Source organism: Perognathus longimembris, chromosome 6 (genome assembly GCF_023159225.1).
Source record: "Perognathus longimembris pacificus isolate PPM17 chromosome 6, ASM2315922v1, whole genome shotgun sequence".
In the NCBI taxonomy this organism is placed as follows: Eukaryota; Metazoa; Chordata; class Mammalia; order Rodentia; family Heteromyidae; genus Perognathus; species Perognathus longimembris.
The window spans coordinates 11,207,423-11,231,905 of NC_063166.1; the positions used below are offsets into that span (position 1 = coordinate 11,207,423).

At 44.5% G+C, this 24,483-nt stretch overlaps 1 protein-coding gene across 5 annotated transcripts in view; it reads right to left on the bottom strand.

Annotated features, from left to right (window-relative positions):
* Brpf3 (bromodomain and PHD finger containing 3) overlaps positions 1-24,483 on the bottom strand; it is a 38,150-nt gene that overhangs the window by 6,306 nt on the left and 7,361 nt on the right. For 4 of the 5 annotated variants that reach the window (XM_048347872.1, XM_048347871.1, XM_048347873.1 and 1 more), the window contains 9 exons: positions 23,464-23,620; positions 20,825-20,956; positions 15,976-16,104; positions 15,360-15,672; positions 14,171-14,473; positions 11,243-11,749; positions 9,562-9,655; positions 5,772-5,869; positions 2,288-2,385 (listed from right to left, as the gene is read on the bottom strand). In XM_048347872.1, coding sequence (XP_048203829.1) covers positions 2,288-2,385; positions 5,772-5,869; positions 9,562-9,655; positions 11,243-11,749; positions 14,171-14,473; positions 15,360-15,672; positions 15,976-16,104; positions 20,825-20,956; positions 23,464-23,620 — 1,831 coding nt within the window. The remainder of the gene's footprint in view (positions 1-2,287; positions 2,386-5,771; positions 5,870-9,561; positions 9,656-11,242; positions 11,750-14,170; positions 14,474-15,359; positions 15,673-15,975; positions 16,105-20,824; positions 20,957-23,463; positions 23,621-24,483) is intronic. The other variant, XM_048347874.1, reaches the window with a different exon arrangement.

Here is a 24,483-nt window from a genome sequence, read left to right on the forward strand (position 1 = left end):
GAGTGTGGGCTACTTTGATATGTTCCATCTTGACGGCAGCATGCTAGCTCCAGAGGGTGGACTGTAAAAAAACTTCCTGAGGGCAAAAGCAAGGTGGCTAAGTATGCCTCCTGAGGACAGCTTTCATCCCCCAAAGTAAGAAACAGCCCATTCACTCAATGAATGCTATGCAGATGTAAAATGGCATGGAAATAAAGCTTGCGTTAAAATTTACGATCTTATACAATAAATAAACCATACACTATATGTAACTATAATATGTGAACAAGAAAAGGAGGAACAATGTAAATATTTCAGAGTCAACATGTGAAAATAATGTGTTTGTGTTGCTTTCCTATAATGTAGTACACTACTTTTATGCCTCCCCTTAAAAAAAAATCTCAATAGAAACAGGAGGACTTTATTGTTGTCATTATGTTTAATGTACTAGGTGAATTCCCTTTGGCGTACCCCCTGTGGTCACTGTATATGATTTTGGTACACTGGATATTGTATATATGCTTATCTGAACTGGGGAAGGGAAAGAAAAATGAGGGAGGGTGTAACAAATATGACAAGAAATGTACTACCTTATTATGTAACTGTACCCCCTCTGTACATAACCTTGTTAATAAAATTAAATTTAAAAAATCTCAAACCAAGAAAATACATTTGTTTAAAAGACAGTTTGAAGAAAAAGATTACAATACAGCATGCAAATAAATACACATTGAAGTAGGCATAGGAAAGCACTGAGAGCATAGAAATTAAAATAGGATGTGTTCAGGTGGTGGTTAAATTTCTTTGTAAAACATGAGTTTTAGACCGGCTTTTCTGCATGGTAAGGTTTAAATAGACGCTCAAGCCTGCACAGTGTCAATCACTTCCTTAATGACCTACACTGAGGTTTCTGTGGTCTCAGCCTGGCTAACCCCAGAACCTTGTGACCAAACAGCTCCTGGCCCCAGGTCTCTAGCTATTGGATCACACTGTGGAACTTTCCACACCTGCCACTGCTGAGGAGAGGAGAAATGCAAGATGAGTCCCAAAGAAGCTCCAGCAAATTGTATAATCCCTTTGAGAGTTTCCCTATCTGTCCTGATAGAATCTAAGTGCCCACCCTCTTAAACTTAAAAGAGGCTGCTGTTAAGCTCTTGAGCAGATGGGGACAGGGCAGGAGAAGAGTTCTGTATACACTGAGAGGCTGGGTAGTTCCTACTCTGGACTACACATCACCTAAAAAAAAAAACTTCTGGAAAAATATTCATGCCTCCGAGAATGTTATTTGGTAGTCCTAGGGTGGTGATGACTCAGTTTAAAAAATTCTTCCAGGTGATTCTGACACACCCTAAAGATTTAGAATTAGTGGTTATCTTCCAGGGCTGAGTGGACATTCCATCTTTGACGGAGAAACAGTTCTAACAGACAACTTAATCTAGGTGGTAAAGATGGGAGTTTTAGCTACTGCTAGTAGAAGTATAAACTGGAGCCTTCATGCAACTTGGCAACCCCTATCAGAATTCTACATAGACTCTCCCCCAGAAGGCATCCCAAAGAATTCAGCGAAAGAATCATGAATGTGCAAAGGTAAAGCTATGGTGACATTCACTGCGGCTCACCACAGTGAAAATCCATCTCAATGAGTAGCTAGGAAGTAAGTTAAAATATGGCACACAGACACAACTGAAAACAGTCATTAAACTGATGTGATGGAGGTTAAAAACAGAACACAGTCTCATATACATGTATATTTATGAATTATTTAAAAAACAGTGGATATCTATCAAGTAATCCCTGAACAGACACAATTATGGGTAATTTTGAACTCAGTGGCTCAGAACACAAGCTTTGACATTACACATATTGAGCCTTGGGCTTAAATTCCAACTCTGCCATTTGTTAGCTGGCTGACCATGGTTAACAGATTATGTTCTCTTTCCTACAAAATAGGAATGACACTTTGCCTCTGCCTTTCAAGGACTTAGAACAACAGATGTTTAATAAAGCATCCAAGCAGTATTAACAGTATTTTAAATCTCTTCTTTTACACATAAGCAAATAAAGAAGTGCTATTTAAAACTCTAAGAACCCTAGTGTTCGTACTTTTCATCTATTTTGAGTCTTCCCAGCTGGGACCCTAGCTGGTCTGCCCAGCACAGGCCGGGGTAAGCCCCCCTCCCTCTGCAGCTAAAGGCACTGACTCCCACCACTTCCCGCTGGCTTGATCCAATCAGATAAGCCCCCAAGGCAAGGCAAGAGCCAGAGCCGCCCAAGGTAAGCAGGTGGGTGGCGTCTGGGGCAGACTCACCAAGGCAGGGTAGGAGGGATAGCCTCGGCACTTGGCCCACACCAGCTCCAAGGGCTCCAGGTCTCCGCGGTCTTCAAAGGGCATCAGGAGGCTTCTGCCTGGGGGTGGGGGAGGGGAGGAAACAGTGCCCAAAGGGGACTTGGAATGGTACCCCAAAGCCCTGCCTGTGGTTTTCATTTGATTGGGGCAGCCCAGGAATGAGTCAGCAACAGGCCCTCCACCCTTCCTTTTCTCTGCTCTCTCCTTAAAGAGATTCTAGACTAGATCAGGAATCAGCAAACTAGTTCTTTGAATGGCCAAATAGTGAACACTTCAGTTTTTATGGGCCGTGTGGTCTCTGTCCAATTGTTCCACTGTTGCTGCAACGTGAGGAAAGCCATGGCTTTGTGGCTATGTCCCAATAAAAACTGTCATTTTCATATTATAACATGCCAACCATTCTTCTTTTGATTTTCTTTTTAGCCATTTAACAACATACAAACATTCTTAGCTCACGAGCCATTTGAAAAACAGGCAGCAGGCCAGTTTACGAACCTCTGAACCTGAACCCTAGAATGGCTTTCCCTGGGAAAAATGTGACTGCTTCATCTCCAGGGCCTCAGAAAGGAGCCAAAACCCCAGCTTGGACAAGCCCCATACCACTGTAATGCCCTGAGTCTTAGTGATGGGGGTTTCATGGAAAAACTGTCTGGAAAGGACATCCTACCCAGTAAAAACCTACTGCTAATGAGGTACTTTAGACTAGGCCACACTGGGCCATTAGGTCATAGCAATCAGCAGAGCCAAGCAGGTCTGCAGGTCTTTTGTGACCGTTTCCTCACCTCCCCCAGAGTTAGGGATTGAACCCAGGGCCTGAGCATACGAGACAAGTATTCTATGACTGAGCTATACCCCCAGCCCTTCTTTCTTCGAGACAAGGTCTCACTATGTCGCTCAGAGATATCCTGAATTCCATATGTAGCTCAAGCTGACCTTAGGCTCTCCATCCTATCTCAGTGTGAGGATGATCATTTTCTGCCACCATGCCCAGCATGTGCTTGCTTTTGTCAGAATCTTATAGTAGGAGTCCATCTCGGGGCAGGGACAACTCAGCTTACTTTGTTCTCTATCCAGGACATGAGACCAATGTATGAGTGTTTTGTCAATATACTTCTGAGAATTCTTTCCTCCCTCCTCGTCCCTAAAAATGGAGGACGGGAGGGGGCTGTTCACTCAACCAAGGATCCATTCTGACAGAGCGGCAATTCTATTTTTAAGGAAACAGTATCATTCACTTGTCATTTAAAAAAATACTTAAAAAGAATAAAGCCATACTTTTTTGTTTTGTTTTGCCAGTCCTGGGGCTTGAACTCTGGGCCTGAGCACTGTCCCTGGTTTCTTTTTGCTCCAGGCTAGCACTCTACCTCTTGAGCCATAGCACCACTTCCGGCTTTTTCTGTTTATGTGGTGCTGAGGAATCGAAGCCAGGGCTTCATATATGCTAGGCAAGCGCTCTACCACTAAGCCACATTCCCAGCCCAGCCATAGTGTTCTGACTCTAGAGAGATAACAGCCAGTAAGATCCAATGCTGAAGAGGAAGGCTGAGTGGAAGCGTGTGCAGTCACACACTGCAGATGAAACCACAGACCAGGGCAATCCTTTCACAATGTAATTTGGCAGTATATCTCGGGATAAAGTAGATAAACCATCTGTTCCAGTAAGTTCCTTCCTCAGCAGTTTATTCTATGAAAAACAACTTTACAAATGAATAAAAGGATTTTGTGCAAAAAATGTGAGCTCACTATATATGTAATGTTAAAAGTTGGAGATGGGGGCTGGGGATATAGCCTAGTGGCAAGAGTGCCTGCCTCGGATACACGAGGCCCTAGGTTCGATTCCCCAGCACCACATATACAGAAAACGGCCAGAAGCGGCGCTGTGGCTCAAGTGGCAGAGTGCTAGCCTTGAGCGGGAAGAAGCCAGGGACAGTGCTAAGGCCCTGAGTCCAAGGCCCAGGACTGGCCAAAAAAAAAAAAAAAAAAAAGATAAAAAAGTTGGAGATGAACTAAATGTCTAACAGTAGAATTGTTAACTTTAAAATGGTTACATATCTTGTTCCAGTAATATGAGATTCATCAAGATTATGTGCCAACATGAAAAAATAGGAGATAAAAAAGTTTTTTCTAAAAAGCAAGTACAAAAGTACACATTTTAGATAAGCACTTTGTTAAAAAAAAATGTCTAAACAGAAAGCAACACAGAGAAATGAAGATAACCATGTTAAGATGATGGAACTGAGAGGTTAATTCCCTTTAAAAAAATTTTTCAGCATCATTTAAAAGGTTGGGTTTTTAAAGAAGGAATAAAATGTCATCACCAGAAGCACAAAGTATGCCAATCTGCTCCTGGTTTCAAGCTTAGCTGTTGTACAGATTCATCTAGCCATGAGCCCTGCCTTCTGGGTGCTAACAGTCACACAGAGTAATGAGACACACAGGCAAGCATCCATCACCACACATACAAGAAAGGGAATAATGCTAAGGGAGAAGAAGCAGTTGGGAAAGGAAAGGGGCAAAGAAGTCTTGGAGCTTGCGTAACAAATGGAAATCTCAAAGACAGAGCATCCACAGTACACAGGGCTGGATAAGGGTGAGCTCAGAGAACTGACCATTTTGTACCTACTCCACCTGAGCACCACTCCTGGCCCCTCCCCTCCTCCTGGAATGGCTCTGTCCTTTATTTTACTGGTCCAAGGTCATGGGTTCAGTGTAAAACGACAAAATTATGTGTAAGATTCAGTGATAACAGGCTATCACTGATTAGTGAGCACAGACAGGCAATACCCATCAAAATCAAAAAGCACACTTCTTTTAATTCAACAATTTCACTATCATACATATAGTCCCCAGAAATATAAAATGATCTATGTACAGATATGCTAGCTTAATGCAATAGTGATTATGATCATATGTGAAAACAATCTAAATGTCCATCGTCACAGGGCTAGCTAAACAAATGAAAGTACCTCTCTATACAATGGAACTCTAGGCTGCCAAGACAAAGCACAGAAGAATCTCCAGGGTGTATTATTAAGTGGAACAAAGGAATGATTTAGAGGAACATGTATCTGTTAGGCTTCTCTACTCACAAATAGAAACACAGGTTTGGGCTTGTATATACAGGGGAGAGTTAGGTAAGACACACTAGAAAATGCACTGGTCCTCCAGGGAGGTGAGGCTTTGGCTTTCATTGAATACCCTTCTGTATGTTTTTGGTGTTTGTTACTATGGGTATATACTGCTTAGTCAGTTCAGGTAATTTTTTTTTTTTTGGTATATAGGACTGGCTTAGAAGCAGGGGCCATCTCTTAGGCCAGTGACCAAGAGTTTGGGGAGCTCAAGGACAGGCTGCATGGTTCTAAGCACCAGCAGTGAGTGCAGCAGCCCACAGAACTGGCTCCCTAGACAGTATGGCTCCCCAACTCTGTCTCAACACCCTCCTCACCTGAGACACTGTAGTCGGAGTCTCCATTCACACCTTCCAGGAAGGGCACTCTGGATAAAGCTGGCTTCCCACGGCTGCGTTTGGGGGGCACCGGATCACTGCATACAGAGCAGGGAAAGGAGTGAGATGAGCAGCTTCAATGGCCATCACACTCACTCCTGCTTTCCTACTGCTAACCCAAGTGGAGCCGCGCTACTTCCTGTGCAACTTCCTCAGACTTCATCCACAGAAAGGTCACCCAATCTCTGGTCAATCCATCCAGAGCCTCCGCAGCCTTGACATGAGGAGCGGTCATCTCACATTTGTCTAGAACGTCTTACCCTGTGGTTTACATTCTTCATCTGCAGAAACCAACTGATAGTGGGGTCTAAAATGTGGCTTCCACATTTTCTATAATGGACACATCTTACTTCCAGAATTAGAAAAGACATTTTCAAATTGAAAAAAATCTACTCACTTCTCTGGTTTATGTGTGAAGTTTTTCTTGGATAGAGATGGATTTTTTTTCTTACACTAAAAAGTAGACCAATTTTTTAAAAACATGGCTACTACAGAGAGGTAAAGTATATTTTAGACAAAGACTAGAGGGTAACAAGCAAATCTGGGATAGCAGAACAATGGTTTAACTGGGGATCATCCAGCATCAGTGTTTTCAAAGAGCTTCATATGCAATACAAATGTACAGCAAAAGCAAGAGCTTCCAGGTAAAACTAATGTGGCTGAGGACTTTTGTCTGCCCAGACTTAAATGGTTCTCTGGTCAACTGACTTTTATCCTTATGCTAAGAAAACTTTGCTCAAATAAAACCCAGGCATACAACAGAAAAGAACATAGCAAAGTAGCCAAGTAATGAAACTTGAGCTGGACTTGTAAAGTTCAAAACCCAACTCTTCTCATTCGTTCTGTGACCCTGAGAAAGTTACTTAATGTCTCTGAAAGAAGAGTTCCCCTCAGGGTGTTAATGGGATTTAAGAAGTTAATACATAAGGCCATACTACATTATCTAGTAAATGGCAGTTGTAGTTATTACATTGAAGGCAGTACATTTTAATGCTTTACTCAAGGTAATTTTTAAACTACTGTTACATTACAGAATGCTAAGCTTTGAGAAAGGTTTCAATTAAGTAGGATGCAGCACTAATATCTGCAGGTGTTTCTGACATCCAGGACTGCATTTCAGTTACCCATCCAAGTTATCCAGGCCTAAGGAAGCAACCCAATCTATAATTATCTTGTGTACTGACTCAACTTCCATTTCCCCCTTTTAGACAAATTCCAGAAGAACAGATCCTTATCAATGTAGAATAGTGCCTGACTTCCAATAGGTGTTTATTGTAAGTAGTTGGATGAGTGACCAACAGAAAGAGGTTGCAGCCCCAGCCCCAACCTATTCAGAAAACCGACAGAAAAGATGAACCAAGGGACAGATGGATGAGGAGGAATGGGTTAGTGATCAGTTCTCTCAAGGCTATTTCTAATTCTGGGATGATTCTGGTCTTAAAAAATCAGATCTTTCTTTATGCATTTATGCATAAAGTGGAAAGGAAACAACAGCAACAACAACAAAAACTATAGTTCATCAGGCATGGGTGACTCATGGCTATAAACCTAGCTACTCAGGAGGCTAAGATTTGAGGATGGTGGTTCAAAGCCAGCCTAGTTCCAGCATGAAAGTCCATGAGACTCCAATCTCCAATTAACTAACAAAAAAGCCAGAAACGTGTATCAAGTGGTAGAGTGCTAGCCTTGAGTACAGAAGCTCAGGGGCAGGGCCAAGGCCCTGAGTTCAAGCACTAGCACACAAGATGCACACACAAAAAAACACCCTACTGTACTTAGAGCCCTTAGATCTCCCATTTTGAAAGCTGACATTCCACTGAAAATTACCGAGTTCAAAAGAAAATGCCTTCCAAGGTTATTGGTCTATATCAAGCAGCAGCAGCAGAAAAAATCAGTGGCATTGGACTGGAATCTACACAAAGGCAAACACCACCTGAATCAATAAGCAAACCAAAATCCTGGCCTGGCTTGCTTCTTGTGTCTTAACTGGGAAGGGTGCCCTTTCTTTCATGGAGGGAGTCTAGTACACTCTCTACCTTTTGGTCAAGGGCTAGAAGATACAGCTGGAATATTTTGTTCGCATCCCAATTCAAATTAACGAGCCTTCTAGGCTCTCTCATGCATGAGAAAGCCCCTGTTTTTGTTTTTTTGGTGTTTTTTTTTTTGTTTTTTTTTTTGAGACAAGGTCTATGTAGTTCTGTAGTTCAGGCTGGTTTTGAACTCATTGTGTAGCTCCAGATGATTCTACTGCCTCAATCACCTACTGATATCACTCTAAATGAAGGCAGGAATTATAACCTGGGAGCAGACTAGGAACATTTTCTGTGATTCTAAAACCAGCCCTCGGGGCTGGGGATATGGCCTAGTGGCAAGAGTGCTTGCCTTGTATACATGAGGCCCTGGGTTCGATTCCCCAGCACCACATATACAGAAAACGGCCAGAAGTGGCGCTGTGGCTCAAGTGGCAGAGTGCTAGCCTTGAGCAAGAAGAAGCCAGGGACAGTGCTCAGGCCCTGAGTCCAAGGCCCAGGACTGGCCAAAAAAAAATTAATAATAATAAATAAATAAATAAAATAAAACCAGTCCTCCCTATGCCTGGTAAAACACACACACACACACACACACACACACACTGTTTTCTTCCTATATTTCTAAAGGATACAATGGAGAGGAAGAAAGCTAGGGCAATTTTAAAGCTTTGTTGGGAGAAAAATCACAAAGGAATCAAAGTAGGGAAACAGTGAGGGTCAAGGGGGTAGCAGAGGGCCTCCATGGCCCCATGTGGAGCCCAGTAGACAAGGTAGTGGAAGCACCTAACAGAACAGACACTTAACTGCCTTGAAAATACTTCAGAACCAAACACTCGCCTTTGGGTGCTGCCAGGAAACATTTCTTCCCCTACTCTGAATATAGGAGCTACTCAATAGTTGTGGTGGGCCATTACATCAGCCTTTAGGACTAGTCATTTTTCCCTTGTGGCTCTGAGGCTCTTTCATTTCTACAAATACATGATGAAGCACCATGGACCTGAAAGGAACTTTAAGGTTCTGGTCACAGAATGTTATCAGGGTAAAGAATGATGAAAGGAAACTAGTCCCTTCTCAGTTCAAGGATGGCTGAGTTGGGTCCTTTGTTCAATAAAGGCGATTCTAAATTTCCCACCTGCTTGTTCCTTATTCCTACACCACCTCTAAAGAGGTGTGGTGTACACACCTATAATCCTAGTACTTGGGAGGCTAAGACAGGAGGATCAGGAGTTTGAGGCCAGCCTGTGCTTGAGACCCTGTCTCAAAAAACTCAGGGCTAACCAAGGGCTAGGGTTATGTTAGTGACAGGACAATGGCCTGGCTTGTGTGTAGCCCTGGGTTTAATCCCCAGCACTAGGGGGTAGGGAAGAAAGAGGATACAGGGGCATGAGACCAATGCTTTGAAACCCAACAGGTCAAGGCAAAACTAACAAGCTAGACCCACAATAAAGCCGGGTTATACAAGGGGCACTGGCTCATATGGTAACTTCACTGGGCAATAAGCTATTCAGCTACATAAACCCTAGAATGCATAGGTACCAGTTCTCCTCTCTCAGAGTAGACCTGAGAGTCAAGGGTCATCCTGTTTCCTAGGAGCTTCAGGGCTGAGAACAGAGTTAAGAAGTATGTCCCACCTGTCACAATGGAGAATGGAGGGAGGTGGGAGAGCTGCTGACAAAGCTTTAGGAGTCAGGAGTTCTTACCTGCAAGCTTCAAATGCCAGTCCACCACCAAGACCCAAACTGCATTCCGAGTCAGACCCACTTTCAGTGTGTTTTCCAAAGCCATTGGTCACACCTGCCAAAGACAACACAGAACAAAGCTGAGTGCAGCATTCCCGCTTCTCCTGATACGTGCTACATGAGACAGGATGCCTGCTCCTCCTCTGTGGGAAATGGGTGTCAGGGAGTTGAGACAGCGAGACAAAGATAAAGGCTTGAGACAACACTGCTGGCTCAGGCAATGAGCAGACCCGTTTTATTTATTTTTTTGCCTCCCATTTTCTTACTCTAAGGAAAATATTGCACACAGCTGACTCTAACTACTGTTATTTTGCTACATAGAAAAATATTGAGTTCCCTACCCTGGCAGGCTCACAAGGCCTTGGATTATGCTTCTAATTTCAAATTTCAGTTATCAAGGAGTCTCTTGAGTCCATCTGCCTTGCTTCTTGAGATAAAAACTTACATGCCCTCCCCACCACAGAGCTGGCAGCAGCTAGCATTCTTTGGGGATGGTGCCAGAAGCCAGGGCAGGATAAGGGCTCTGTGTCCACAACACCTTAGGTATCTAGCAGAACTGTTGCAAGTTGAGGAACGGAGAGTTTTCAGGACTATACAGCAGCCCAGACCTTCTTCCCAGGATGAGGAAGTCAGAAGCCAGCATCTAGATTGGGCTCTGAAATATTAGGCCCCCTTCCCCTTTATTCCTTAGCTTCACCAAAGGGAAGCAAAGCTAAAACCTTCTTGCTTGTTAATGCTAGTTAATATGAATGACAGTTTACAGCAAGAAGCTTTTAGAGGCAGAAGATACCCCAGGGATGTCATCTCAGGCACATAACCTTGCTGTGAATCTTCTCTCGTAGCTATCCAATTTCTTTCTAACCACAAGAATCCTACAGCTCTGACAACTGAGCCAAGAACAGTGTGGAGGTAAGCCAGGCACCTGATTTAAGTGCTGCAAAACAAGACACCTTGGCCAGAAATCTCTGAGTCAAGTCACAGCTGTAAGAGCAGGTATCTGAACCAAGATGTCTATACCTTGATCTGGACCTTTTGCTTTTAGCCTATTTCCCTTACAAGAGAGATTTTTGTATGTGTGCCAGCACCTGGGTTTAAACTCAGGGCTTCAATGCTGTCCCTTAAGCTACACACTTGAGCCGTAGCTCCACTTCAGCTTTTTGTTGTTTAATTTGGAGGTAAGACTCTCATGACAAACTTTCCTGCCCAGGCTGTCTATAAACCTCAATCCTCAACCTCAGTCTCCTAAACAGCTAGGGTTATGGGAATGACACAGATGCCCAGTGAAAAGAGATTTTAGTCTATTCTGCTCAAAGGGATTTTCCCCCCTAGTACTTAAGACAGTGCCTGATATATTTGATGAAGTGAAGGTAGGAACCATTCTGCCATGAGCAACCTTGGATACCTTTCAGGCTGAAAAAGTCCCCAGATACGATTTGGCTTTCTGAAAATACCTGCTCAAAGTCTATTTCCCCAGACCCAATGCATATGCTAGACCAACTGTGAAGAAGTATGGAGCCCCCAGTACCACTACTGGCTTCAACAGAGGCAGCTAGGGAGGTAGCCAACTGGGGAAGGTGCTGGCTGGCAATGCAAAGCAGGAAAGTAGATGAGAAATAGCAAGAGAAGTCACAGGCAGAGTCACCTGTCTCTTCCTCCTGCTGGGGTGACCTCTCCCCCTCGCTGTCACTACAGCTCCTGCTCCTTGGCCGTTTCCGGGAATGGTGTTCATCCTCAATACTGGCAGGAGAGGAAGGGGAGCTCATCATGCCACTGTCCTCCCCATTTTCCAAGGTCCCATCTGGGCTCCTCTGAAGCTTAACCCCATTCTTGGCCTTCTTGAAGAGGACGGATGTGCGGCGACCCACACTACCAAGAGTCGCATCAACAGAGGCGTCGGGGGACATGAGAGACAGTCTATTGATGCCACTGTCACTGAGCAAGCACTGCAAGGGCTCACTCCCTGGCTGCAGAGGTGATTTTTCCAAGAGCTCATCTTCTTCCACCTTTCTGGGCTTGAGGAATCGGCTTGGAGGTTTACTATCACTGATGGGTTTCAGAGTAGGGGGATCGGAAGGAGATTCTTGCTCAGACAAGGAAGGTGCAGGCCCAGTGGGCTCCAGGGTTGGTGGGGGAGGCAGTTTGGAGTCATCTGTTAGAGAAATAGAGAACCTGCTTGAACATTTTAGAAACAGTCTGCTCCTGTAAGCCAGAAACTGGCACTGATAACCAAGGATAGAAATGTATGGGTAATTATTAGGCTTGATACACATTCCAAGTTGTAAAGTAGGAAAAAGTTTTTACCCAAGCTAATAGTTCTCAACCCTGGTTATGTTTAGAATCAAGTGGAAAGTTTCTTAAAAGTCCTAATGCCTCGGGCTGGGAATATGGCCTAGTGGCAAGAGTGCATATACATGAAGCCCTGGGTTCAATTCCCCAGCACCACATGTATAGAAAAAGCCAGAAGTGGCGCTGTGGCTCAAGTGGTAGAGTGCTAGCCTTGAGCAAAAAGAAGCCAGGGACAGTGCTCAGGCCTTGAGTTCAACGCACAAAACTGGCAAAAAAAAAAAAAAAAAAAAAAGGTCCTAATGCCTACGTCCAAAACCAGATCAAAGGAAACCAAATCTCTAAAGATAGAGTACTTCTTTAAAAAAGAGAGGGTTACAAATGTCACTCTATACCTGAGAAAGCTTAATCAATAATTAAGTCTTAGCCTGGCAGATTTCAGGTGAACAATTTTCACTTCTGTGTTTTCTCATCTGTTATCAATTTTGTTTTCTATCACCCAAGTGATAGACAAGCTCAGCATTCACAAGGGGAATCAGTGGTTCCCAAATAGGTTGGTCATCTTCAAACTTCAGAACCCAGACTTCCCTACTTGACATTTCTTTTTTTTTTTGGCCAGTCCTGGGCCTTGGGCTCAGGGCCTGAGCACTGTCCCTGGCTTCTTTTTGCTCAAGGCTAGCACTCTACCACTTAAGCCACAGCGCCACTTCTGGACATTTTCTATATATGTGGTGCTGGGGAATTGAACCCAGGGCTTCATGTATATGAGGCAAACACTCTTGCCACTAGGCCACATTCCCAGCCCCTCCCTACTTGAATCTCTTGGAGGTGGGGCTGCAGCAGCTTGTCCACTGTGCATGACTGTCCTATCAGAGCCCAGGAGTGACATATAAGAGGCATGTTGCCTGCCACATGAGGAGCCGGGAAAATCACAATGGACATAAAGCCCTCTAATGCCAAGTGTGACTTCTCCAACCATATTCCCATTCTCTGCCAACCTAAAATAAAACAGGCCATTTTCTGTAATTTGGGCTCTATCTCCTAAAGATTTAACTCTCATCTCAGTTTTGGGACTGACTGATAAGACTTTCCAAGTCAGGCTCAGATCCAAGGTCTGGTACGAAAGGGACAATTATGTTTGTGATGGGGAAAGATGGGAAGCAGCTCAGTTTATAAGGCTGCTAGGTTTCTGAGAATCACTTCCCTGGCTGCCTTTTGCAGTCTGGCCTCTACCTGAGATGAACCTGAAGACTTGGCCAGCTCCAGGGTTAAGACCATTAAGAGTCCAAGCCACTTGTACGGTCTTTACTTCTCGGCTGTATTTCCCACCCCATCCTCACTCTAACTTAAGCTGCTTTAAGCCTCTCCAGAGTTGACACTGGTGGCTCACGTCTATAATCCTAGCTATTCACGAGGCTAAATTCTAAGGATCAAAGTTCAAAGTCAGCCTGGTCAGAAAAGACTCTTATCTCAAATTAACCAGCAAAAAGCCACAAGTGGAGATACGGCTCAAGTGGAAGAGCACCCGCCTTGAGCAAAAAAGCCAAGCAAGAGCACAGGTGCTGAGTCCAAACAGCACTATCAGCACTAAAAAGAAAAAAAAGAGAGCAAAAAAAAAAAAAAAAAAGAGTCTCTACATATAGTGGGAGAAGGTATGGTGATACTTAATTAGAATGTGCAAAACTGCTAATCAGGTGCAAAATATTATGCTTCCTTTTTTTTTTTTTTGGCCAGTCATGTGGTTGGAATTTGGGGCCTGGGCACAGTCCTTGAACTTCTTTTGCTCAAGGCTAGCACTCTACCACTTGACCCATAGCACCACTTCCAGCTTTTCTGTTTATGTGGTATTGAGGAATCGAACCCGGGGCTGCATGCTAGGCAAGCACTCTACCAGTAAACCACATTCCCAGCTCCACCATAATACTTAACTGGCTAATAAATAGCAAGCAAGCTAGCTGCTAGACTCCAGCACCTGAAATTCGCTGAATAACCCCCCCCCCCCACACACACACATAATGCAGCAACTAAACATTCACATCAGGGACCCTCAGGAGCCCCATCCAATACATTAGCCAATAAATATCTACTGTGATAGATAATCTTATTGATTATGCAATGTTTTGAATATCATCCCCTCCCTGAGCATATGAAAGTGTGACACTGCCCAGGGATTCTGCATGCCCACAGGGTCAGATCTAAACCTGAGGACAGTACTCTAGAGATGTCAGCTTAACCCTTGCCCCTCTCACCCACTTCTACATCCTTCCTGCTTGGGACCCTCTCTCACCTCTGTCACCATCATCTTCTGGTTCTTCCTGCAGGACTTGCTCCAGCACAGCCACATCCCCTCGGGAGCCTGTTGGCAGCTCCCCATTAGACACGGTCTTGTTCAGTGATGGCGGCTGTAGTGGTGGGGGCTGTGCCAGCTTCTGTCGAAGGGCATTGATTTCCCTGCGTAGCATACGGACACGACGGGTACGGGCCCCACTGGACCGCATGGCGCTCACCAGATCCAGTTTCTCCAGCAATTCCTTCAGCTGCATCTCTGGGGACAAGTGTGCCCGGTTCTCTGGGATGAGGATGTTATCCACTGCCAGGGAGAAGGGAGGACAGAGGGAACTGAAGGAACTGCCTGGCTCAAGACAAGACAGAGACCAAGTCCTTTGGATGTATGACTGTCTAGGCCAGTGGCTTCCAGCACTGTCACTCTGGGGTCTTGGCCCTGTAACATTGCTAACTGGAAGGCAGCCACAGGGACCAAGTCAGAATGTGGGAAACATCTGCAGGAAGCAGTTCACAGTCAAGCACTTGACAGAGCCATGATTACAGGCTGCATGGATCAGGCATAAGGCTGAGTGATTATTTGGCTGTTGCCACTGACAGGCAGGGGGCAGGGGCAGGCAGTGTGGGACTCAGAGGCATTCTACTTTTATGGTACTTCATCTATACTTTTCTGAATGAAAACATGCTCATACCAGCATTATACTCTTCCCTGTGCTTCAATGCCACACAAAATGGATCCGAGAGAGGAAGACTCCTGGCAAGGCTTTAGTTTTCTAAATAGCTACTCTTTTCTTACCAAGTGCTTAGTGCAGTTAATCTTTTTTTTTTTGCCAGTCCTTCAGGTTTCAACTCAGGGCCTGAGCACTGACCCTGAGCTTCTTTTGCTCAAGGCTAGCACTCTGCCATTTGAGACACAGCGCCACTTCCAGCCTTTTCTATTTATGTGGTACAGGGGAGTTGAACCCAGGGCTTCATGCATGCTAGGCAAGCATTCTACCACTAAGCCACATTTCCAGCCCCTACACAGTTAATCTTTAACCCTTGGAATTACTCCACACTCCAGTATGTGCCCCTGGCTGCTCATTAGTCTATTCTAAAAGTCCAAGGCCCACCCTGACCCTTAGCCCTCTGGGCCCTATCCTTGTGACTCTTTCTGGTCCAGATTCTCTTCCCCACCCATCCAGGCTTCTCACCATCTTCCCAGGAGAAGCGGTAAAAGTCTTCCAATTTGGGTGATTCGGGAAGATGAGTGCCCCTCTCGGGGTCATAGCCGATGTTCTCTGCCTGCCGCCGGGCATGCCGCAGGATGGCCCCTCCTAGGTCCCTCAGGCGGACAGCTGCTCGGTGGAAAATTGTGTCTTTAGCATTATACTTCATGCAGTTGGTAACTATAAGGTTAAAGTCCTCCTCAAACTCCTCCAAGGTGCGATACAGGTGGGACTCCAGCTTCCGCCTCATAGTAGAAAAATCCATTGGCTTGGATATGAATTCCAGGTAATCTGGAACCTAAACATATAAAACCTGTACAATTACAACAACCATTTACTAGCCAAACAGGTGCACCCTTCACCGGCACTCTTGGCTTCCCCACTTTCTGGTTTAGCCATGCCAGGCTCACTGAGTGCCTCAAGGCCTTAGCCCAACCCTGACCTCCTGTTAACTACTCACCACAGGCAAGTGTACGGGCCTGACTAGACACCACCCCCACCCTCAGTTCTGTAACACAGTGAGACCCAACCCCCTCCTGGTCTACTCCAACTGTGTCTAGTTCAGGAAAGGTTTGCAACTTGGGAAGCGGGGGGAACTTGCCTCACTCAGGTTGACAGGTTCTGCAAAGATGTGTGCAGGATCCTTCTCCTGCAACAGGTCCAGTGTCGTCCTCAGCAGAACGTTGAATGGCATCAGCTCCAGCTCCATGGCAGCCTGCTGGACCTTGATCTACAGGAGCAACAGGAAACAATTAGAACAGCTCTGCAGAGGTGCTGGATCTTCTTTATAACTGATTGTCACCAATCATACACAACAAATTTTCACAGCTGACCAGGATATGAAATGCTATCACCCAAACATCAGCCTAGGAATAACACCAATGGTGTCATGGTTTGCATGTCTCCCAGAAGCCCAATGTGGGGATGCTAGGATCTAATAGGATGTTTTGTTGCTCTTTTTTAATCAGTACTGGGGCTTGAACTCAGGGTCTCAGCACTGTCCATAAGCTCTTTTGCTCAAAACTAGCACTCTACCACTTTGAGCCACACCACCACTCCCAGTTTTCTGGTGGAGAATTTGAGATAAGACAGACTCACAGGCTTTCCTGTGTAGGCTGACTTGTTTCAACTGCCATCTTCAGATCTCAGCCTCCTGAGTAGCTAGGATTACAGGTGTGAGCCACCAGCACCCAGCTGAGAGGTGTCTTCGGCGTGAGAATTCCACTCTCATGATGGCTTAAGGTAGTTCCCAGGGGAGTTTTCATCAGAGTGAGTTATTTCCTCTGGAATGGCTTTGTTATAAAGGCGAGCTCTCCAGCTGGGAATGTGGCTTAGTGATAGAGTACTTGTCTAGCATGCATGAAGTCCTGGGTTTGATTCCTCAGTACCACATAAACAGAAAAAGGCAGTAGTAGTGCTGTGGCTCAAATAGTAGAGGGCTAGCCTTGAGCAAAAGAAACTCAGGGACAAAGCCCAGGCCCTGCATTCAAGCCCCAAGACTAGCCAAAAATGAATGAATGAATGAATGAATGAAGGCAAGCTCTCCCTCACATACTCCCTCACCCTCTTTTATTTTTATTTACTAAATTTTATTGACAAGGTGATGTACAGAGGGGTTACAGTTGTATAATAAGTTAGTGAGTACATTTCTTGTCATATTTGTTATACCCTCACTCATTTTTCTTTCCCTTCCCTAGTTCAGATAAGCATATATACAATATCCAGTGTACCAAAATCATATACAGTGACCACAGGGGGAACGCCAAAGGAAATTCACCTAGTACATTAAATACAATAACAACAATAAAATCTTCCTGTTTCCATCTCTTGGAATTCATTTTGCTTACCGTCATCTTATTTAACCATATGTATGTAGCTGTTGAGCTACTGGGGTCCTCTGATAGGTCTATCCTAGACCTTTTTATGTTTATTTAGTAATTGTTTGGTTTTAAGGACATAAAGTTGCTGACCAAAACATCTCACCCTATTTTTCTACCAAGAGAAAATAATGCAGCAGAAAAGCCCTCATCAGACTCACCAACTCCTGAACTTCCCAACCTCCAGAAGTGTGAACCATAGCCTAATTTCTTTTTAAATTATCAAGCCTAGCCAGAAGCTAGTGGCTCACACCTGTAATTCTAACAACCCAGGAGGCTAAGATAAAAGGATTGCATTTCAAAGCCAGCCCTGACAGAAAAGTCCCCATGAGACTCTTATCTCCAACTAACAACTCAAAAACCAGAAGTTGGGCTGGGAATATGGCCTAGTGGTAAAGTGCTTGCCTCACATACATGAAGCCCTGGGTTTGATTCCTCAATACCACATATATAGAAAAAGCCAGAAGTGGTGCTGTGGCTCAAGTGGTTGAGTGCTAGCCTTGAGCAAAAAGAAGCCAAGGACAGTGCTCAGGCGCTGAGGTAAAGCCTCAGGACTGGCAAAAACAAAACAAAAAGAAAAAACAAAAAACCTTCAGTGGCACTATGGTACGGAGCTAGCTTTGAGCACAAAGAGGCTCTGGGACAGCACCCAGGCCCTGAGTTCAAGTCCCACAACAGACAAAAAAATAAATTATCAAGCCTGTGATATTATAGAAGCCAAAAGTAGACTAAAATAAATATTTTGTGAATGATTCCTATGTATCACACATCTTACTAAAACTTGTAGAAGTAACAATTATTATAACTATAATAATGTTTTCATAATCCACACTGAATACCAGGTAATGTTATAGTATTTTATGTAATATGAGTATATGATATAGGTACAGATAACGTACTTTACAAAAAGGAAGCAGAGACATAGAGAGATAAACTGGTCCATGGTCACATAGCTTGGCAAGGTTAGGAGAGAGTCCCAAACAGTCTGGTTCTACAGTGAGTGTTCTTGACCATTAAGCTGTATTGCTTCTTTACTCATAGTATCTCAGTTAATCGCCACGATAATTCTTTTTTTTTTTTCTTCCTAGTCCTGGGGCTTGAACTCAGGACCTGGGTACTGTCCCTGAGCTTCTTTTGCTCAAGGCTAGCACACTACCACTTGAGCCACAGTACCACTTCTGGCCTTTTCTGTGTATGTGGTGCTGAGGAATCAAACCCAGGGCTTCATGCATGCTAGGCAAGCACTCTACCACTAAGCCACATTCCCAGCCCTCACCAGAATAATTCTGAAGGAAAAATGATTATCCCCATTTTACAAATGTGACACTTGGAGTTTGGAAAAAGTCACTAGTCTAACTCATCTGGCTCTAACAGAACAGAGAGGTCATCTGAACCCAGGTCTGACTTAATGCAAGGACTGTATGCTATTGACATCAAATGTGCCTTGGACCAGAATTTTCTACCAAATGTGCTGAGAAATAGATCCCATCAGCACTTGAAGCATCTGAGGTGACCCAGGGTGACCAGGGCTTCCAGGCTCACCCTCAAGCAACAGCTCCCCTATATTTCTAAAACAAAATTTAAATAGTTATTATATATAGGTGATATTCAAAGGGATTAGATGGGGAGGAGGCAAGGTGGAAGAAAAATGAGGGAGGAGGTAACATGTTTGACAAGAAATGTACTCACTACCTTATGTATATAACTAATCCCTCTGTATATCACCTTGACAATAAAATTAAATTTTAAAAGAAAACAATAGGGGCTGGGAATATGGCCTAGTGGCAAGAGTGCTTGCCTCGTATACATGAAGCCCTGGGTTCGATTCCTCAGCACCATGTATATAGAAAAGTCCAGAAGTGGTGCTGTAGCTCAAGTGGCAGAGTGCTAGCCTTGAGCAAAAAGAAGCCAGAGACAGTGCTCAGGCCTCTGAGTTCAAGCCCCAGGACTGGCAAAAACAAAACAAAACAAAACAAAACAAAGGGGTTAGAGTTACGTAAGTCAGGTAAAGAGTACTTTTTTTGGGGGGGTGGGGGTGGGAGAATCATAGTGCTTGAACCCAGAGCCGGGGCACTGTCCCTGAGCTCTTTTGCTCAAGGCTAGCACTCTACCACTTCAGCCAGAGCACCACTTCCTAGAGTCTTTTTGGACAATATCACCCCTTCCCTCACTCTGCCAGTTCAGCTCCCCTACATTTAAAGTGGTCTGCTGTACAAATGTTACTTTCCACGTGTGCCCACCCAATATGAAACACCTAAGTAGTCACATATTAGACTATGAAAAGCTCCCTATCTCTTATCCACATCAAAGTAAGTCTACCTGCTTCCCCAGGGTTTGTCCTTGAATCAGAGGCAGGAAGACAAGCTCAGCTATGGTAGCTCAGCTATGGTACCAAGTCTAGGAAAGTACTGACAGCTTGAACCTGTGGTTATGATCCTGACCCTGCCTTCCATGGCCCCAAGCTTAACATATATGCTCAACAATAAGCTTAATAGAAATGCCTCAGTCTACACTTGGAGTATCTAAAGAATTTGTGGAGGGAGGCTGACCAAAGTATTTTGAAAAGCTGCTCAAGCCATTCTAATAGGCATTACTGGTTTGAGGTCTTCATTTGCCCTTTTCTATGTCAAGGGCAGCCCAGGAACAGAAGTGGAATCTCAAGGCTTTTGGTCTACTAGAGAAAGACCAGCATTGAACAGCAATGTAAGATTTAGAGGAAGAGAGAAAGTAACATTCTTAACCCAGGCCTCTGAAGCACTGCTATTCCTGGACCCAAGAGAATAATTTTGGTTTGTCATCCATTCAATTAATAGTATTATTAGCTCTCTGCCATGTGTGGAGCACTATAATAAGATACTTCAGCAAGACAAGGAATATCAACATAATGATAGCAACGAACAATTCTATAGCCCTTAATATGTGCCAGGCACTGTTATAAGCTGTTTTTACATCTTTATGATGTGGCTCTATTATCAACCCTGTATTATAGATAAAGATATACAAGTATTGAGAGCTGAAGCAATTTGTTTAATGTTACACAGTTAACAAGATTTAAACCCAGTCTGGTGCCACAGCTCAAGTTCCTAAACCACTATACTACATCACCTGTCTCAACATTCCCCATGTTCTAGGGCTCAGAATCTCTTAGAACAGAGGTCCAAATTTTTAAATAATTGAAGAGTATAAATGTTTAAGGTCCAAGCAAGAACCTCAGGCCAGAGGTTCTCCAACCAAAATGTTTATTAGAATGGCTTAAGAAGCTTCTCAAAATACTTAGGTCAGGTCAACCTCCCTCCAAAAAAATCCCTCAGAAACCAGGTGTGTATGGACTGAGGCATATAGGTTAAGCTTATGCTTGAGGCCACAGCAAACAGAATCCCAAAACACAGAAGCCATCAGTAGCACTACACCTAATACAAAGGATGCAGACCTTAGAACCCATAGAACTGGACAGGAGAGGGAGACAGAAAACTGGCACCAGGCAGGAGCTCCTGTGTCTCTCAATACCACACTAAGAGTAGGAGAAAGGAAGGGACCTTGAACAAGAGCCCTGGGCTGGGGCCTCTTCCTTACCTGCTCCCGTTTGAGCTTTTCTCTTTTCCGAATCAGCTCAATCAGCAGCCGTGCCCGTTCCAGGTCGTGTCGAAGCTTCTGCCAGTATTTTAGCTCTTCCTTCACTGCACTAGTCTTCTCATCCTGCTCTCGCTGCAAGAAGTGGAAGAGGGGCTGGGGCCTCTTTCCTTCCCAAGGCCTCTCCAGAGCTTCGGCAGACAGCCATCTTGTTCCTTCCCTGACCCAGAGCCAGAGCTCCCTTCCACCCTTACTCCCCCCACCTTCTAACACTGTTTCTTCACTGAAGCACAAGAACCACTGCTGGAGAAATATCTGAAACTGTTTCTTCCTTCCTTGGGGATTCCCAGGATGAGTTATGGTTCTCAAGGGCCATAGAAAGAATTTCAGATACCTCAAGGGTAGAAAAAAATCTCACCCTAGAGTTTTGACTTGGCTAGAAAACAAAGTCAAGTTCTTCCTATTAACTCACACTAAGAGGCTTGAAAATAATTGTTACAACAAGAAAAAATTTGAATCTTATCCTAGAAAAGTTCATAGTTGTGGGAGGAAGAGACCCAGGGTTTGAAAAATACAATCACATATCAGCATAAAAACTGAATATCAAATGCAGAGAATATAGAGAGGGTGGGAGAAGGGTTGGGTTGGAGAAAGCAAGCTCGCCAAAGCTTCACACACAATGGTAAATATGGATAGGCAAGCAGTAAGGCCTCTTCTAGAACAACCAGGACCAAAGGGGCAGGATTAGTGCTTCTTTGCTTAGTGAGCAGAATGTGTAGGCAATAGCAGAGGAGCTGGGGACCCACACAAGCCATTAAGATCCAGGCCCCAGCTGACAAGAAGCCTCAAATGTCAGGCAAAAAAGCCTTCACATGGGCTTCCTAGAAAAAGAGTATATTCTGAAAAAGGAAGTGACAGAATAGAAAATTGGCATATGAGTTAGACACTACCACTTGTGGTGCTAAGAAAGGAGTCTGGAAACTACCTAGAATACTATGGTTAAGGTTAAGTTAAGGTAGCATGGGTAGGAAGAATACAGAAGGGTAACAAAGGGCCATGTACTGATAAATCCCTCCAAAAACTCGCGATATTAACTGTGACCTTTGATGGCCCAAAATAACTCCAAGGTGAGGAACTCGTGGTAAAGAAGGAGAAGGGTTCCAAGACAAAAATGGGGAAATAAGTTTAATGAAAGGAAGATAATTCAGTTTCCAATATCCGAACTACATACAGGTAACAACATCCACATGGAAGCATCCCAAAGCATACAAGAACATAGAAAAAAGGAATGAGAAGAAGGATGCTGGTGACTCATACCTGTAATCCTAAGAAGGAGACTGAGGGGCTGGGGATATGGCCTAGTGGCAAGAGTGCCTGCCTCATATACATGAGGCCCTGGGTTCGATTCCCCAGCACCACATATACAGAAAATGGCCAGAAGTGGCGCTGTGGCTCAAGTGGCAGAGGGCTAGCCTTGAGCAAAAAGAAGCCAGGGACAGTGCTCAGGCCCTGAGTCCAAGCCCCAGGACTGGCCAAAAAAAAAAAAAAAAAAAAAAAAAAGAAGGAGACTGAGATCTGGAGGATTACAGTTTGAAGCCAGCTGGGCAAAAAAAGTCCTTAAGATGCCATCTTCAAAATAACCAGCAAAGGGCTGGGAATGTGGCCTAGTGACAAGAGTGCTTGCCTCCCAAACATGAAGCCCTGGGTTCAATTCTCCAGCACCACATATACAGAGAGTGGCCAGAAGTGGCGCTGTGGTTCAAATGGCAGAGTGCTAGCCTTGAGCAAAAAGAAGCCAGGGGCAGTGCTCAGGCCCTGAGTCCAAAAGCACCAGAACTGGCAAAAAAAAAAAAAAAAAAAAAAAACCTTCCCAAAATAACCAGCAAAAAAAGCAGGGCTGGGGGAGTGACCTGAGTGGTAGCGGGCCAGCCAAGCAAGAAAGCCAAGTAAGTATGAGGCCCTGAGTTCAAATTTGAGTACTATCCAACAGAAGGACAAAAAAAAGACAAAAATCTGGAACTACTGACACAGTTATTGTCAATTATGACAGTGAACATACTCTCCAAATAAGAAGATAAGAGAGCTTCAAGGGCTCTAGACATTAAGGGGCAAAAAGTGGGATCAGCACAGGGGGCAGAAAAGTAGAAGAGGTAGGAAATCGTTTATAGAAAGAAAACGTTAAATGTGCAGCAACTCCAGGTGACAATGGCAAACAGCCACTACAACTAGACAGGCAGTGCACTCGTAAGATTGTAAATGTGTACATTTACTCTAATTAGATTTTCTGGCAGATAGCATTTTCTGGCACCTTTTCCCAACTCACACAATGTGAATTGGCTACATTCAGCCTACTTCCTCTTCCTCCACTTTTGGAAGGTTTTCCTCAAGTATACATGGAAAGCTGGGCTGGCTCCTCTGCTCTCCCCTCCCTAGGTCAGAACTTGCTCCCATTCAGGAGAGGCAGTTGTCAGGTCTCTGTAGTATTGGAGATTTTTCCTGGGATACACTGTCCACAGAGGTGATTGCTTATATAGGCCAAGGCTATGCTGAGGGCTTGGGGAGGGGAGCCAGCATTGCCCCTACAGTGTTTGTTCTTTTTCATTCTCCACCTCCCCCAAGCCTCCAGTCACTGCGGCACTTACCTGCTCGGCGTTTCTTTGGGACTGTAAGTGGGAGTGCAGGCGCCTGATGAGGGGAACACCATTCCGTGCCTGCCGCTTCAACAGCCAGTAGTTGTGAAGCCGCTGCATGAATTGGTTTTTCCTCTGAAAGGAGAGACCACTACAGATCTTGTTCAACCTTGAGTAGGGGCACAGCGAAGTGAAAGGCAAGGTCAGTAGGCGTCCCATATCATAGCTTTTGCATTCTACCCAGACCCTGGTTTATTTCTGATCTTTTTAGAGGAAAACAGAATAGAGCAGCCAAATGCTTCACCTCAGTAAAAGGCCTGGAAAAAAATAGCAAAGTTAGGCAGCTCAGAATCAGCAAGAAGTATTTCATTTGTTTTTGTACTTTCTACCTTACAGCTCTGATCCTCAGACAAAACAAAACACAAGCCCCACTCCCACCAACAAAAACTCTCTCCTAGAACTCTATCTTGTGACGTCCTGGGCTCCTTCAAGGCCTTGTGCTAGCCAGGCAGTTGCTCTAGCACTTGAGCCGCATCCCCAGCCCTAATTCTTGTACTGAGGAGGCAGGCCTATGCACCAGCACCCCTACCCTCTCTTGATAGAGGTGACAAAAGGGAACAGGAACTTGGGGAGGCTAAGGCAATGTGGCCAGTCTTCCCTGCCTCCCGTGACTAAGGATCCCACCAGACCAGAGGGTAGGCCATACCCAAACTAAAAGGAAAACCAGTAGAAGTGCATAAGGTTACTGCTTTCTGAGCCCAAATGCAATTTTTTTTTTGTCTTTTCTTTTTTGGTACTGGGGATCGAACCCAGGATGTTGCACTTGCTAGGCAAGCGCTTTGCCACTGAGCTACATCCCAGCCCCCAAATGCAATTCAATAATCATTGTTTAGCTGTTCACTGGTTTGTTTCAATACAGGATCTTCACTATGTTGTCCAGGATAACCTGATTGCACTAACATGCCTGACTAAACACTTGGTTTGTCATTAAAAACAAGAAGAAGAAAAAAAAAAAAAACCCATAGTATCCTA